Here is a 12,888-nt window from a genome sequence, read left to right as displayed (position 1 = left end):
CTCATAGGAGTTTCATATGACATCTGTAGCATGAAAACTCATGTTACAGATTGATGGCATGGTTTTGGTTAGATAGGACTTCCTAACTATTAGAACAAGCCTGCCCTCGAGTGGTAAGATTGTCAAGTAGCAAGTACATCATTAGAAATGCACTGTTCTCGATCGTCTCCCTACCTAAACTTTCTTGCCCACTATAACCCAAGTCGACCATACAGCTGCCCCATTAGTCTCATAGGCTAGATCAGAGATTTCAGTAATCTGATTCCTTTGTGCATAACATTAAGTCATCCTAGAGGCATCCTTGATTTTGTTGAATACATCAGCTGTCAGTGTCAAGCATTTCGCTACACTCGCATTAACATCTGCTAACCATGTGTATGTGACAAATACAATTTGATTTGATTTAAAATAATGACAAGACAATGATGACAGGACACTTTATCACAAAGTTATCATCTCTGCATTTTCAGAAGAGCACTGAGGATGTGAGAATTCAAATATAAAGGTTTGATTAAAGAAATAAACTCTCATGAGTATAGTGATTTAACATTTCAAATACAACTCACAGCAAATTGAAAGGCACTCTCACAGTATACAGACAGCTTCTCAACATCCCTCAATACTCAATCCTATTCAAAGTGCTCAATTTGGAGTGTGCATCTTAAAAGCATTTGCATAACAAAAAACATCTTATTTACAACAGAACAGTGGTTAAAAAGCAGATCCTTCTCTTCAGAGGCTCTCTCACAATGGTTGCATTCATTTTAACTCGTCCAGGGCACTGGGTAGGCAGAGTTTGCAGATTCTTGACCATTTCTTAGATCTTAAAGTGAAATCTTCACCGGGCGAGCTAAAATGAATGCACCCAATCACATACAGAAAGTCACTAATCGCCGGCACAGTGGGGGAGCCCCTTTTCAAATCACCTGCTGAGGCCAGAGGTACAGTAAACCATGGTTTTGGTATGAACTACTAGTCTGTGTTCGTTTCAAGGCCAGATTTACCTTGTAAAATGCCCCCCCGTAACACATACTTTTGGCATTTATACGTAATTAACAACATACATGACCATACTAAAAGGTAAATTAGTTGGAAATGCAGTTTCAATGGTAAGATAATGAGAAGAAAAAGAGAAACAAACCATCTCTGCTGCATGCGTAGCCAGCCCTAGGGGAAAGTGTCACTGTGTAGAGATCAAATAAATATGGAACAAAAAAGGACACATCCTGGGAAAAAAGGTTTGTTGGAAATACAACAATCTCAACGGAATCTAATACAAAATGTTTTCATTAAGATACAGCTGCCCTTAACAGATCTAGTCGCTGAACAAAATGCCTCCAGGGACATGCAAAAACTGCAGAAAAAAGGAGTGAGGAAACAGACAGTTTTTCCTTTGATTTGCTAATTCAGTCTTCTTCTAAATGATGTGTTTCGTCTATGGACGTGGTGAGCAGCAGACAGGTCAAACGCTGGCCTGAACCAACAACCCATCAGGTAACTGATACAAGTGTCAGACCACACAAGTTTGATGTGGTTACTTACTTTGTTCATTTGCTCTTATAATTCCATTCTGGGTCCATCCCCGTTGATTCCCAGTCAAATATAACACACACACACACACACACACACACACAGTAAATTACCCCCCAAATTATTAAACATCTTTGCCAATAAAATAATAAATAAAAGTTCAGCAGTTTACATTCATTTGCTGGTTGGTTGTGTTTTGGTTAAATTGTGTTTACATTTGTCATTGTGGTCCTGTGGCGGTCCTCAGTAGCTCCAGGTCTCTGCGTGTGCTGGTCTGTGTGCAGCCATAGGCCTCCAGGCCCAGGGGGAGGTAGCGCTCCTGCAGCCCCAGCCCCTCCTCACCCTGCCCAACCAGGATGGAGGCCCACGGAGGGGGGGCAGAGCCACCCTGGAACCCCCAAAACACCAGGCTCTCTGTGAGAGAAACACAAAGTGTCATGTGGAAAATACTGTAATGAGGTGAGCAGAGAAATAAGAAAAAGTATAAATCGCAGAGAAAATACATAGTTGGAGAGACAGCAGGAAGAAAAGAGGAAAACAACAATAACGAGGAACAGAGAATTGGATAGAAAAACCAGACCTGGCCTACAGTAATAGCACCCGCAACAGGGAACCATTTGAGAGTGACACCTACCTTTACTCTGCAGATCTGCTGCCTTAGTCATTCCCAGGGGGACCAGATATCGTGCAACACTGACCAAGCCATCGGGCTGCCCTCGCGTTCCCAGAAGCACTATTGACCTAGTCATGAGAAAATATAAGCAATTATGATTCATCGATTTCCCCATCAAGTCAAACACCTCTGATCAAAATGATAGAACTTCTACCAGACGAAGAAATGCTACCTCTTATAATTCTCTTAAATGCACCTTGTTGCAATGAAACCAATAGAAAAGTGCCAAAAGCGCAAACCCCACCGAACTGGCACTCCAGGTTGACTAAAGCAATGCTCAAAGTATTTGAAAGATTTCAAATAGTATTTGAACCCAGTTCTGCAACAGACCACCAATCGAGTTCTAACTCCAACCAGCAAGGGCCTAATTCTTCCCCCTCACCTCTTTGGTAATCCAGTTTTAAGATACTCCTCCATTTTGGAGTCCATTTTGGAGAAAAATCTCTTATTTGTGACTTGTCCAGAGCAGGCATCAACAGAGACCATGAAGATGCCTGGCTCTGTGAAGGAGAATGTCTCACTGTTCACCTGAGAAAAGAAGACGTTGTAGAAAAGTGGGTAAGAGATACAGCTGGCATGCTACAACCACAAACCGATTCAAAATATGGGTGGTGCTTTTGTATTGATCAATAGTGTATTAATAAATTAGTATTTCATTCATAAACATTTATAATGGCCGTTTGATGAAAGTTAAACAACAGCACACCAACAACATGCAAACACTCATTATGCACACTGTGATTCTGTGGCACCGGGACACTATTCTCTAATGTAATACTGTGTTATATTTAAACCTGTGGCACTCACAGTGATAAAGGATTGTGTGTCTCCAGTCTGCTGCTCCTTGCTGCTGAGCGATTTGATCTGAGTTTGGAGGTAGGAGTTCCACGGGTCACTGGAAAACACCAGCTACCAGAAAACACACAGATTAATGCAGGGCTTTTATGTCAGACAGCACAACATGAGCTCATTCCTTTTCCAATAGAATTGCATACTAATGGAACAAAGACAGTGTGGTGGACTACCAGGCTAACCTGGGAGGCCCCACAGTCCTTGCATGGTTGGTTGCTGAGGGTGGGCATGGGGACCACTGCCGAGGGAGTCTTGGTGTATTTGGGGTAGGCCTTGGCCGTGCAGTTACAGGTCAGTTTGGAGGACGACGTGGTGGCCATCACCTTCACTCTCTCGCAACCCTTAACCGAGCAGTAACTGTGGCCATCGCGTCCCTGCCTCGCCCGCAAATACAGCCACAGCAAGCTGGGAGAGGAGAGAGGCCGGTGTTAATTGAGAGAGAGTGATGAAGGAGAGCGAGACAGACAGAGGGGCGAATCCTAACTTAAGCAAAATGTTCACTTAAAAATGTTACTTAGTCATACTATTGAAGTCAATAGGAGACTAAGTAAAAATTCTAGAGGGAGAGAGAGGTACAGTAGATATAGCCATATGGATAGAGACATTAGTTTTTTGTTTTTTTAACCTTTATTTAACTAGGCTAAGTCAGTTAACTTGAACTAAGTCAGTTAAGAACAAATTCTTATTTTCAATGACTGCCTAGGAACAGTGGGTTAACTGCCTGTTCAGGGGCAGAATGACAGATTTGTACCTTGTCAGCTCGGGGGTTTGAACTTGCAACCTTCCGGTTACTAGTCCAACACTTTAACCACTAGGCTACGCTGTCGTATAGTGACTCTCACCCCACACTGCGGTCAAAGAAATACTTCCTCTCCAGCAGCCTCTTCTCCAGTTCAGCGAGGGAGAACACAGGCCCATAGTCGCTGATGTCATCGAAGATGTTACTCTGGCGGTCGTTGATGTCAGCCATGACCTGGAAGGTGGTGTCGGACGGGTAGCAGAGACCCACCAGCACCCAGTCACCTCTGGAGAGAAAGGAGGAGTCATCAGGTGACAATGAAGGTTAGAGATCTGTCTTACAAACTGACAAACACATCCTCTTATAGCACACACATTCAAACAAACAGCAGAAAAACCAGAGACCACCTGACCCAAATCCTGTGTATTGAGACCGGAACGAGACCAAGACCAGTTTCAATGTGGACAAACACCCAGACCAACCACCTTAAAACACACACACACTCATCAGTCCCAGTGTTCCACTCACTGGTTGAAGTTAATGAGGGAAAGGACAATCTCTCTGGGAGCCGGGCCGTTCCAATGCAGGGTGTAGCTCTTGCTCATCATGAGGATAGGCTGGTACTGCTGGGACAGCGCCCCTTGGCTGTTAATACCCCTCAGCACCAGAGGAGCCTCAGGGTAGTCATCTCTACTGATGGACAGACTGAGGCTGGAAGCTCCCTGGGTCTGGATATACACCTGGAGGACACGCATTAGAAAATGATAGAGCAATAGAGTTTGGTCAATTCTATGCAGTGTATATCCTAAGCCGTGAATAAAGTCACTGGTGATAGGCATTAGGGCCACTGTCCCATCCGTACCTGAGAGTAGGTGCCACTGCAGACCACTCCGTTCCACTGGGTGATGTTGACACAGCCGGGGTGACGGATCAGGTAGTTGTCTGCTCTGCCTACATACGTATCCCTGTAGCCCGTCACAGAGCCGTCCACGTCATGGAAGATGGAGTTCTTATCCCCGTCCAGATCATTCTCGTCGAACCACTGGCCCGGACGCCCGAAGAATGCCCTCAGACCCACCTGTCACAAACAATAGGTTTTAAAAGACAGACATGACAAAACACAACCAGTGACTTACAAAGATATGTATGGCCTAAAAAGTGATGACGCGCAATTTGGTGTGCATGTTTCCTAACTTTGATCTTATAGGTCTATAGTATTTGAGAGTTGAGCTGAATGTATATTATGGTCGTATTCATTAATATAGACTGTAGCAAAACGTTCCTAATGAATTCAACCCAGGTGTCAGTGATGAGCGTTCAACAAAAGTCCTTGAAAGCCATTTTGAAAAGGGACATTTTGAGTTTAGTCAAGCTTGAAAAGTTGAGTTGAGCTTGTCACCACATCCGACACTAGAGGGCTCTCCAATTCAGAATGACTTTCATCCAGAACCTCCCCTTCGCTCTCCCTATCTCTCAGCATGGGGTCTCCACCCAACCACTGGTTCCAGTAAAATTCCAACTCAGTAACTCAGCTCTCTGCAGTGTTCCAGGACAATAGAGATTTTTCCAACAGATAAGACCGAACCAACGGCCAAAAGGAAACAGGCAGAGGGAAAGAGTGCATGCAGGAAAACAGTGTCTGATCCCTGCACTTCCAAATCAAAGCTTTCAATGTAAACACAAGTGGCACAAAAACTAAACTAGGCCCATCAGAATGGAATCATGACCATGTGCAAACACGCAGACGGAGGTTTCAGATGGTTATTTTTGCCTGATTTGGCAAAGGAAAACTCCATAGACACTAATGTTTCAGTCAGTGACCTTTATCAAATCATATCAAATATAAGTTTATTGGTCACGTACACGGTGTAGAAGATGTTATAGCAGATGAAGATAAATGCTTATGCTACTAGCTCCAAACAATGCAGTAAAATGTCAAACATATACACAAATAATACAATTTTTTTTATCTTAAAATGTCAGAACGAATCCAATGAATCCAAATAGCACATAACAGTAATGCAATCTATATGTATATACACCAGATTAATCTACTAAGAATGATATAGGGTGGGCTATGTAAAAAATCCAGTATATTAAAATACATAAGCAGTGTGTAGAAACAGTGTAACTAAAATGCAATGTACAGTAGTAGAAATATTAGAACATATTATTTAAATACATAGTACAAAACCCCATGGCAAAATGGATAGAATTGCAGGACCAGAGTCCGGATATAATTATCATATTCTTATCAGACTTTTTGTTTGTAACATCATTATTACGTCAGTATTTGAGAACAACAGAGACAAGGCAATGGCCCTTCTCCTGAAGTGTGCAATCGTAAACTCCCCTCGTGGATTTAAAAGGAAAGGATTGGTCTAAGAAATATGGCAGAAACTCCCTACACCATGCTTACACCAATCCAATGCTTTTCAATGCATGAGGGTCTGAGAATGAGTGTGCACTTCTAGGATGAAAGGTGGAGTGATGTGATGGCTACTCACAGTGGGCTGGAAGCTGAGCTTTGACAGGTTGTTGCGTGGTGTGAGCTGCCAGGTGTTCTTTAGGTTGAAGCCCACCGCGCTGGTGAAACGCTCCTTTGTTGGGATGTAATTTCGGAATGTGCTCTGAGTGATCCGCACAGGACCGTCATAGATCTGGAAGCCGCGGATCGGGAACGTCCTTTAAAAAATCCGTATGAGAGTCACACAACAAACATGACTGGAGTCACACCGAGCTAACACAAACAAAACAAGTCACGTTACATTCAAGACAGCATCAGCTGATCCAGAGCATCTACACTGACTGTACAAAACATTAAGAATACCTGCTCTTTCCATGACAGACTGACCAGGTGAATCCAGATGAAAGCTATTATCCCTTATTGATGTCACTTGTTAGTTAAATTCACTTCAATCAATGTAGATGAAGGGGAGGAGACAGGTTAAAGAAGGATTTTTAATCATTGAGACAATTAAGACATGGATTGTGTATGTGTGCCATTCAGAGTGTGAATGGGCAAGACAAGGCAGCAGCTACTCCTCCTGGGATCCAAACATAAAGCACTTACATTACATTAAATCAAAATATAAAACAGTACATCATATAACATTATTACACTACTACATATCTAAAATGTAAAAAATGTTTGATACCACTATACAACAATATCACAGTGCATGTGTGTCCATGTGTCTGTGTCTCTTCACAGTCCCTGTTGTTCCATAAGATGTCTTTTTTCTTTGTTTTTTAAAATCTGATTCTACTGCTTGCATCAGTTACCTGATGTGGAATAGTTCCATGTAGTCATGGCTCTATGTAGTACTGTGCGTCTCCCATAGTATGTTCTGGACTTTGAAGAGACCTCTGTTGGCATGTCTTGTGGGGTATGCATGGGTGTCCGTACATTCAGCTTGTCAACACCTCTTTCAAAAAACAAGAGGTCATGAAGTCCATCTCTCTTCCACTTTGAGCCATGAAAGATTGACATGCATGTCATTAATGTTAGCTCTCCGTGTACTTTTAAGGGCCAGCCGTGCTGCCCTGTTCTGAGTCAACTGCAATCTTCCTAAGTCCCTCTTTGTGGCACCTGACCACACTACTGAACAGTGGTTCACAACCCGAAGAACATCCAGCCAACTTCACACAACTGTGGGAAGCATTGGAGTCAATATGTGCCAGCATTCCTGTGGAACGCTTCAACACCTTGTAGAGACCATGCCCCAATGAATTAAGGGTGTTCGGATGGCAAAAGGGGGGGGGCGCGCAACTCAATATTAGGAAGGTGTTCTTAATGTTTTGTACATTCAGTGTATAGCTATTTATAACACTGGAGAGAAACATTAGGCCTATTGCTAGCTTCATCAGCTTGTTTTCTTATCAGCTTGTTGTCTCATCAGCGGGGAAAAACAGTCATATAAGTCTAACTAGATAACAGAAGGATATGTTGTTTTGTCTCACTCTGTGAAAAGCCTGGCTGTGACCAAACTTCTAGCCGTTAGTGTGGTCAGGAAGTGTGTAAAAAGGCCAGAGAGGGATGACCGGGCCGTCATGAATGAGGGAGCAGCTGGAGAAATCAGGGCATGCAGCAATTAGCTGTTACCACGTTTTACAGCCTCCAAAGAGGGAGCTGCCAGAGAAGGGGATATGCAAAGCACCAGATGTTAGGAACTTTTATATCACCCTTTATGTAGTATGACTTTGCTTATAAATAAATGTGTAAGCAATAACTTAGTGCTTATGGAGACTTTATAAATGCTCTTTAATTCCTTTCTAAGTTGTAGTTTGTTTAAAGTGTGACCAAACCCTCAACTCTGATATAACAACCTGTCATACAGGCTCCTTACCAATTGTGTTTTTTTGGGTGCTGTTTTGAACTTTTTTTGAACATAATGTTTCTGCCATCGTTTCTTATGACCGAAAAAAGCTTCTGGACATCAGAACAGCGATTTCTCACCTTGAACTGGAGAATATTTTTTCTTTAATGAGTAAAGGATATACTGCTCCTCCCGGACCAGGCCCAAATCCCTGTTATTCATATGAAGAGGAGACGTTGTTACAGAGGTCGTAGAGCCGGATGCCTGGCGAGACTGCGTCAGCGAGTGGATAATCCGCCTTTACCCTCCATTATACTGGCAAACATACAATCACTTGAGAATAAACTGGATGAGCTCCGTTCGAGACTATCCTATCAATGGGACATTAAAAACGGTAATATCCTGTTTCATCAAGTCGTAGCTGAACAAGGACATGGATAATATACAGTTAGCTGTGTTTTCCGTGCTTCGGCAAGACCGAACAGCAGCCTCCGGTAAGATCAGGGAGGGTGGTGTGTCTTTGTCAACAACAGCTTGTGTGCAATCTCTAATATTAAGAAAGTCTCAAGGTTTTGTTCACGTGAGTTAGAGTACCTCATGGTAAGCTGTAGACAACACTATTCTTCGTAGCTGTCTATTATCCACCACACACCGATGCTGGCACTAAGACCGCACTCAACAAGCTGTATAAGGCCATAAGCAAACAAGAAAATACTCATACAGAGGCGGCACTCTTAGTGGCTGGGGACTTTAATGTAGGAAAAACTGAAATCTGTTCTACCTCATTTTTATCAGCATGTCACATGTGCAACCAGAGGGGGGAAACAAACTCTAGATCACCTTTACTCCACACACACAGAAGTGTACAAAGCTCCCTCTCACCCTCTATTTGGCAAATCTGATCATAACTCTATCCTCCTGATTCCTGCTTACAAGCAAAAATTCAAACAGGAAGTACCAGTGATGCGCTCAACACAGAAGTGGATGCTAAGCTACAGGAATGTCTCGCTAGCACATACTGGAATATGTTCCGGGATTCATCCGATGGCATTGAGGAGTATACCACATCAGTCACCGGCTTCATTAATACATTAATTAATACATGCATCTACGACGTCGTCCCTACAGTGACCATACGTACATATCCCAACCAGAAGCCATGGATTACAGGCAACATCTGTACTGAGCTAAAGGCTAGAGTTGACGCTTTCAAGGAGCGGGACACTAATCCGGACACTTATAATAAATCCCATTACGCCCTCCGATGAACCATCAAACAGGCAAAGCATCAACACAGGACTAAGATCGAATCCTACTACGCCTGCTCTGATGCTCGTCGGATGTGGCAGGGCTTGCAAACTATCACGGAATACAAAGAGAAACACAGCCGCGAGCTGTCCTGTGATGCAGACCTACTAGACAATTAAGCCTTCTATGCTCGCTTTGAGGCAAAAAACACTGAACCAAGCATGAGAGCACCAGCTGTTCCGGATGACTGCGATCACGCTCTCTGTAGCCAATATGAGTAAGACCTTTCAATCTTCAGGATCGGGCCCTTTTTTTTCAATTTCGCCTAAATGACACCCCAATCTAACTGCCTGTAGCCCAGGACCTGAAGCAAGGTAATGTATATTCTTGATACCATTTGAAAAGGAAATACTTTGTAGTTTGTGGAAATTTGAAAATAATATAACACATTAGATCTGGTAAAAGAAAAACTAAGAAAAAAACATGCATTTTTTTTGTAATTTTTCTTTTGCTTCATCATCTTTGAAATGCAAGAGTAAGGCCATAATGTATTATTCTAGTCCAGCCACAATTTAGATTTTGGCCACTAGATGGCAGCGGTGTATGTATCACGTTTTAGACTGATCCAATGAACCACTGCATATCTGTTCAAAATGTTGTATTAAGCCTGCCCAAATGTGCCTATTTGGTTTATTAATACATTTTCATGTTCATAATTGTGCACTCTCCTCAAACAATAGCATGGTATTCTTTCACTGTAATAGCTACTGTAAATTGGACAGTGCAGTTAGATTAACAAGAATTTAAGCTTGTTGCTTACAACCTCATGTAAATCACATTAGCCTACGGTAGTTCAACCATCCTGCGGCGGGACACACACACACACACACACACCGAATCTGTATTATCCACGCCAAACTTCGTGCAAACCCAGATTAACAAGAATTTAAGCTTTCTGCCCATATCAGATATGTCTATGTCATGGAAATTTTCTTGTTACTTACAACCTCATGCTAATCACATTAGCCTACATTAGCTCAACCGTCCAGCGGGGGGACAACAGTCCCGTAGAGGAAAAAACAGGTTAACATTCACAAGGCCGCAGGGCCAGAGTGATTACCAGGACGCGTACTCAGAGCATGCGCTGACCAGCTGGCACTGACATTTTCAACCTCTCCCTGACCCAGTCTGTAATACCTACATGTTTCAAGCAGACAACCATAGTCCCTGTGGCCAAGAACACTGAGGTAACCTGCCTAGATGACTACCGCCTCGTAGCACTCACATCTGCAGCCATGAAATGCTTTGAAAGGCCGGTCATGGCTCCCTCCAATTAGCATACCACCCTAACAGATCCACAGATAACGCAATCTCTATTGTACTCCACACGGCCCTTTCCCAGCTGGATACAAGGAACACCTACCTGAGAATGCTGTTCATTGACTACAGATCAGCATTCAACAACATAGTGCCCTCCAAGTTCACTAAGCGAAGGACCCTGGGACTGAACACCTTCCTCTGCAACTGGATCTTGGAGTACATCACTGGGGATGAGCTTCCTACCATCCAGGACCTCTATAAAAGGGTCCTTAACAGCTTCTACACCCAAGCCATAAGACAGTTAATCAAATGGCTACACAGACTATTTGCATTGACCCCCTTTTTTAATCGTATTTTTTATATATTTTTTGCACCGAGTCTCTTGCACAGGCTTGATGTACACTCGCTGGACTCTAAACACACACTCACACATATTTCACACACACACACACACACACACACATTTCTTCAAATACGCAGCTGCTATTCTGTTTATTATCTATGTATAGTCACTTTACCCTGAACTACATGTACATATTACATCAATTACCTCAACTAACCCATACCCCTGCACATTGACTCGGTACCAGTACACCTTGTATATAGCCTCGTTATTGTATTGTGTTACTATTTTTCCTTTAGTTTATTTAACAAATGTTTCTTACTTTTTTGTTGTAAATCATGCAGCGCCGTGTGTCACGATCACAGATTTTATAAATAAGTGTCGTATATCGACTGAAAGCTTAAATTCTTGTTAATATAACTGCACTGTCCAATTTACAGTAGCATGGCATTTACAAATGCCATGCTATTGTTTGAGAGCTCCTAACAACAAAACACTTTTTTCACCGCGATAGGTTTGATAAATTCACCTCTGAAGGTGAAATGTGTACTTACATTCTGAAATCTTGCTCTGATTTATCATCCAAAGGGACCCAGAGATAACATGAAGTGTTGTTTTGTTAGATAAAATCCTTTTTCATATCGTAAAAAGGTCCATATGGCATGCACAATCGATTTTGTATTTCCACTCGTTCAATTTGCAAAGAAAGGAATCCGTGAAAATCTAACCCTAAACTTTGTTTCAACTAGTCAAATCACGTTCGTATTTATTCCTCCGAGATCCTAGAATGTAACCAGACTTCACTATATCATTAGGTGTGTAGTATATCCTATAGGACACCAAATTTGGTCAGAGGGCGACGCCTTTATGGCACGCCGATGACGAGGGCGGTCTTCACTTGATTGACTGTAACTTTGTCAAATAAGCACCAATTGGGGTCAAACAAAGCTAGCTAAATAACCAATGAGCTGGGCTTTACGGTAGTATGCAGAAACCCAGTATCTGTCACACAATGTTGCTGCTAACCTTGTACGACATCAAGCCTTTTCCTTTTGGACAAAAATGATAAGAATATGGAGAGTTATGAAGTTATGAAAACTGGGTGTTTTGCAAATGTTGAACTTATAATATGGCTACTAATGTTGGAAAAGCTCAATCAAAGTCCAAGTATAGAGATTTGACGATATTCTTACAGAAAAATGTAATGTGAACGTAAATGTCTCCTTCACGATTTGCCCAAATGTACCTGGGTGACTTCACACTAAATGCATGTAGGTCTGAATCCGTCGGAAACATTCCACATACACTGCTGCCATCTTGTGGACACCATAGGAATTACAACCAGAGTGATGGCTAGATTGGGGACCTTTCTGTTGCATTTCAAAGATGGTGGTAGAAAAAGAGTTGTTTTTTTCTTTGTATTTTCTTCTACCAGATCTGTTGTGTTATATTCTCCTACATTCAATTCACATTTCCACAAACTTCAAAGTGTTTCCTTTCAAATAGTACCAAGAATATACATATCCTTACTTCAGGGCCTGAGCTACTGGTAGTTAGATTTGGGTATGTCATTTTAGATGAAAATTGAACAATAATGCCTAACCCTTAATCTTAAATTAAGACCAAAAAGCACATTTTTGTTCTCATGAATTCTTTTACATATAGCCAATTTTGACTTTGCAGCTAGCGGAAATCGCTCAGTTCTTCCTCAAGGACAAGACACATCCCAATAAACATTCAATGCGCTCTTTTTTTCTACTTAAAAATGTTTTCCATTGCATACCTTAATGAACCCGAACCTGAGGACTGTCTCTCTGACTGTGGGTGGGTTATAGCCTGCTCCCTGTCCCTGATCCGAGTGCTC

General features: G+C 42.3%; 1 protein-coding gene across 4 annotated transcripts in view; it reads right to left on the bottom strand.

Annotated features, from left to right (window-relative positions):
* Positions 1-423: 423 nt before the first annotated feature.
* cemip2 (cell migration inducing hyaluronidase 2) overlaps positions 424-12,888 on the bottom strand; it is a 44,380-nt gene continuing 31,915 nt past the window's right edge. For 3 of the 4 annotated variants that reach the window (XM_024417022.2, XM_024417020.2, XM_024417021.2), the window contains 9 exons: positions 6,302-6,479; positions 4,657-4,872; positions 4,323-4,534; positions 3,898-4,080; positions 3,238-3,460; positions 3,011-3,112; positions 2,586-2,731; positions 2,165-2,271; positions 424-1,944 (listed from right to left, as the gene is read on the bottom strand). In XM_024417022.2, the coding sequence (XP_024272790.1) occupies positions 1,751-1,944; positions 2,165-2,271; positions 2,586-2,731; positions 3,011-3,112; positions 3,238-3,460; positions 3,898-4,080; positions 4,323-4,534; positions 4,657-4,872; positions 6,302-6,479 (1,561 nt within the window). In that variant the 3' untranslated portion in view covers positions 424-1,750. The remainder of the gene's footprint in view (positions 1,945-2,164; positions 2,272-2,585; positions 2,732-3,010; positions 3,113-3,237; positions 3,461-3,897; positions 4,081-4,322; positions 4,535-4,656; positions 4,873-6,301; positions 6,480-12,888) is intronic. The other variant, XM_024417023.2, reaches the window with a different exon arrangement.

Source organism: Oncorhynchus tshawytscha, linkage group LG04, assembly GCF_018296145.1.
Source record: "Oncorhynchus tshawytscha isolate Ot180627B linkage group LG04, Otsh_v2.0, whole genome shotgun sequence".
In the NCBI taxonomy this organism is placed as follows: domain Eukaryota; kingdom Metazoa; phylum Chordata; class Actinopteri; order Salmoniformes; family Salmonidae; genus Oncorhynchus; species Oncorhynchus tshawytscha.
This window is presented reverse-complemented; position numbering and strand designations above follow the sequence as displayed.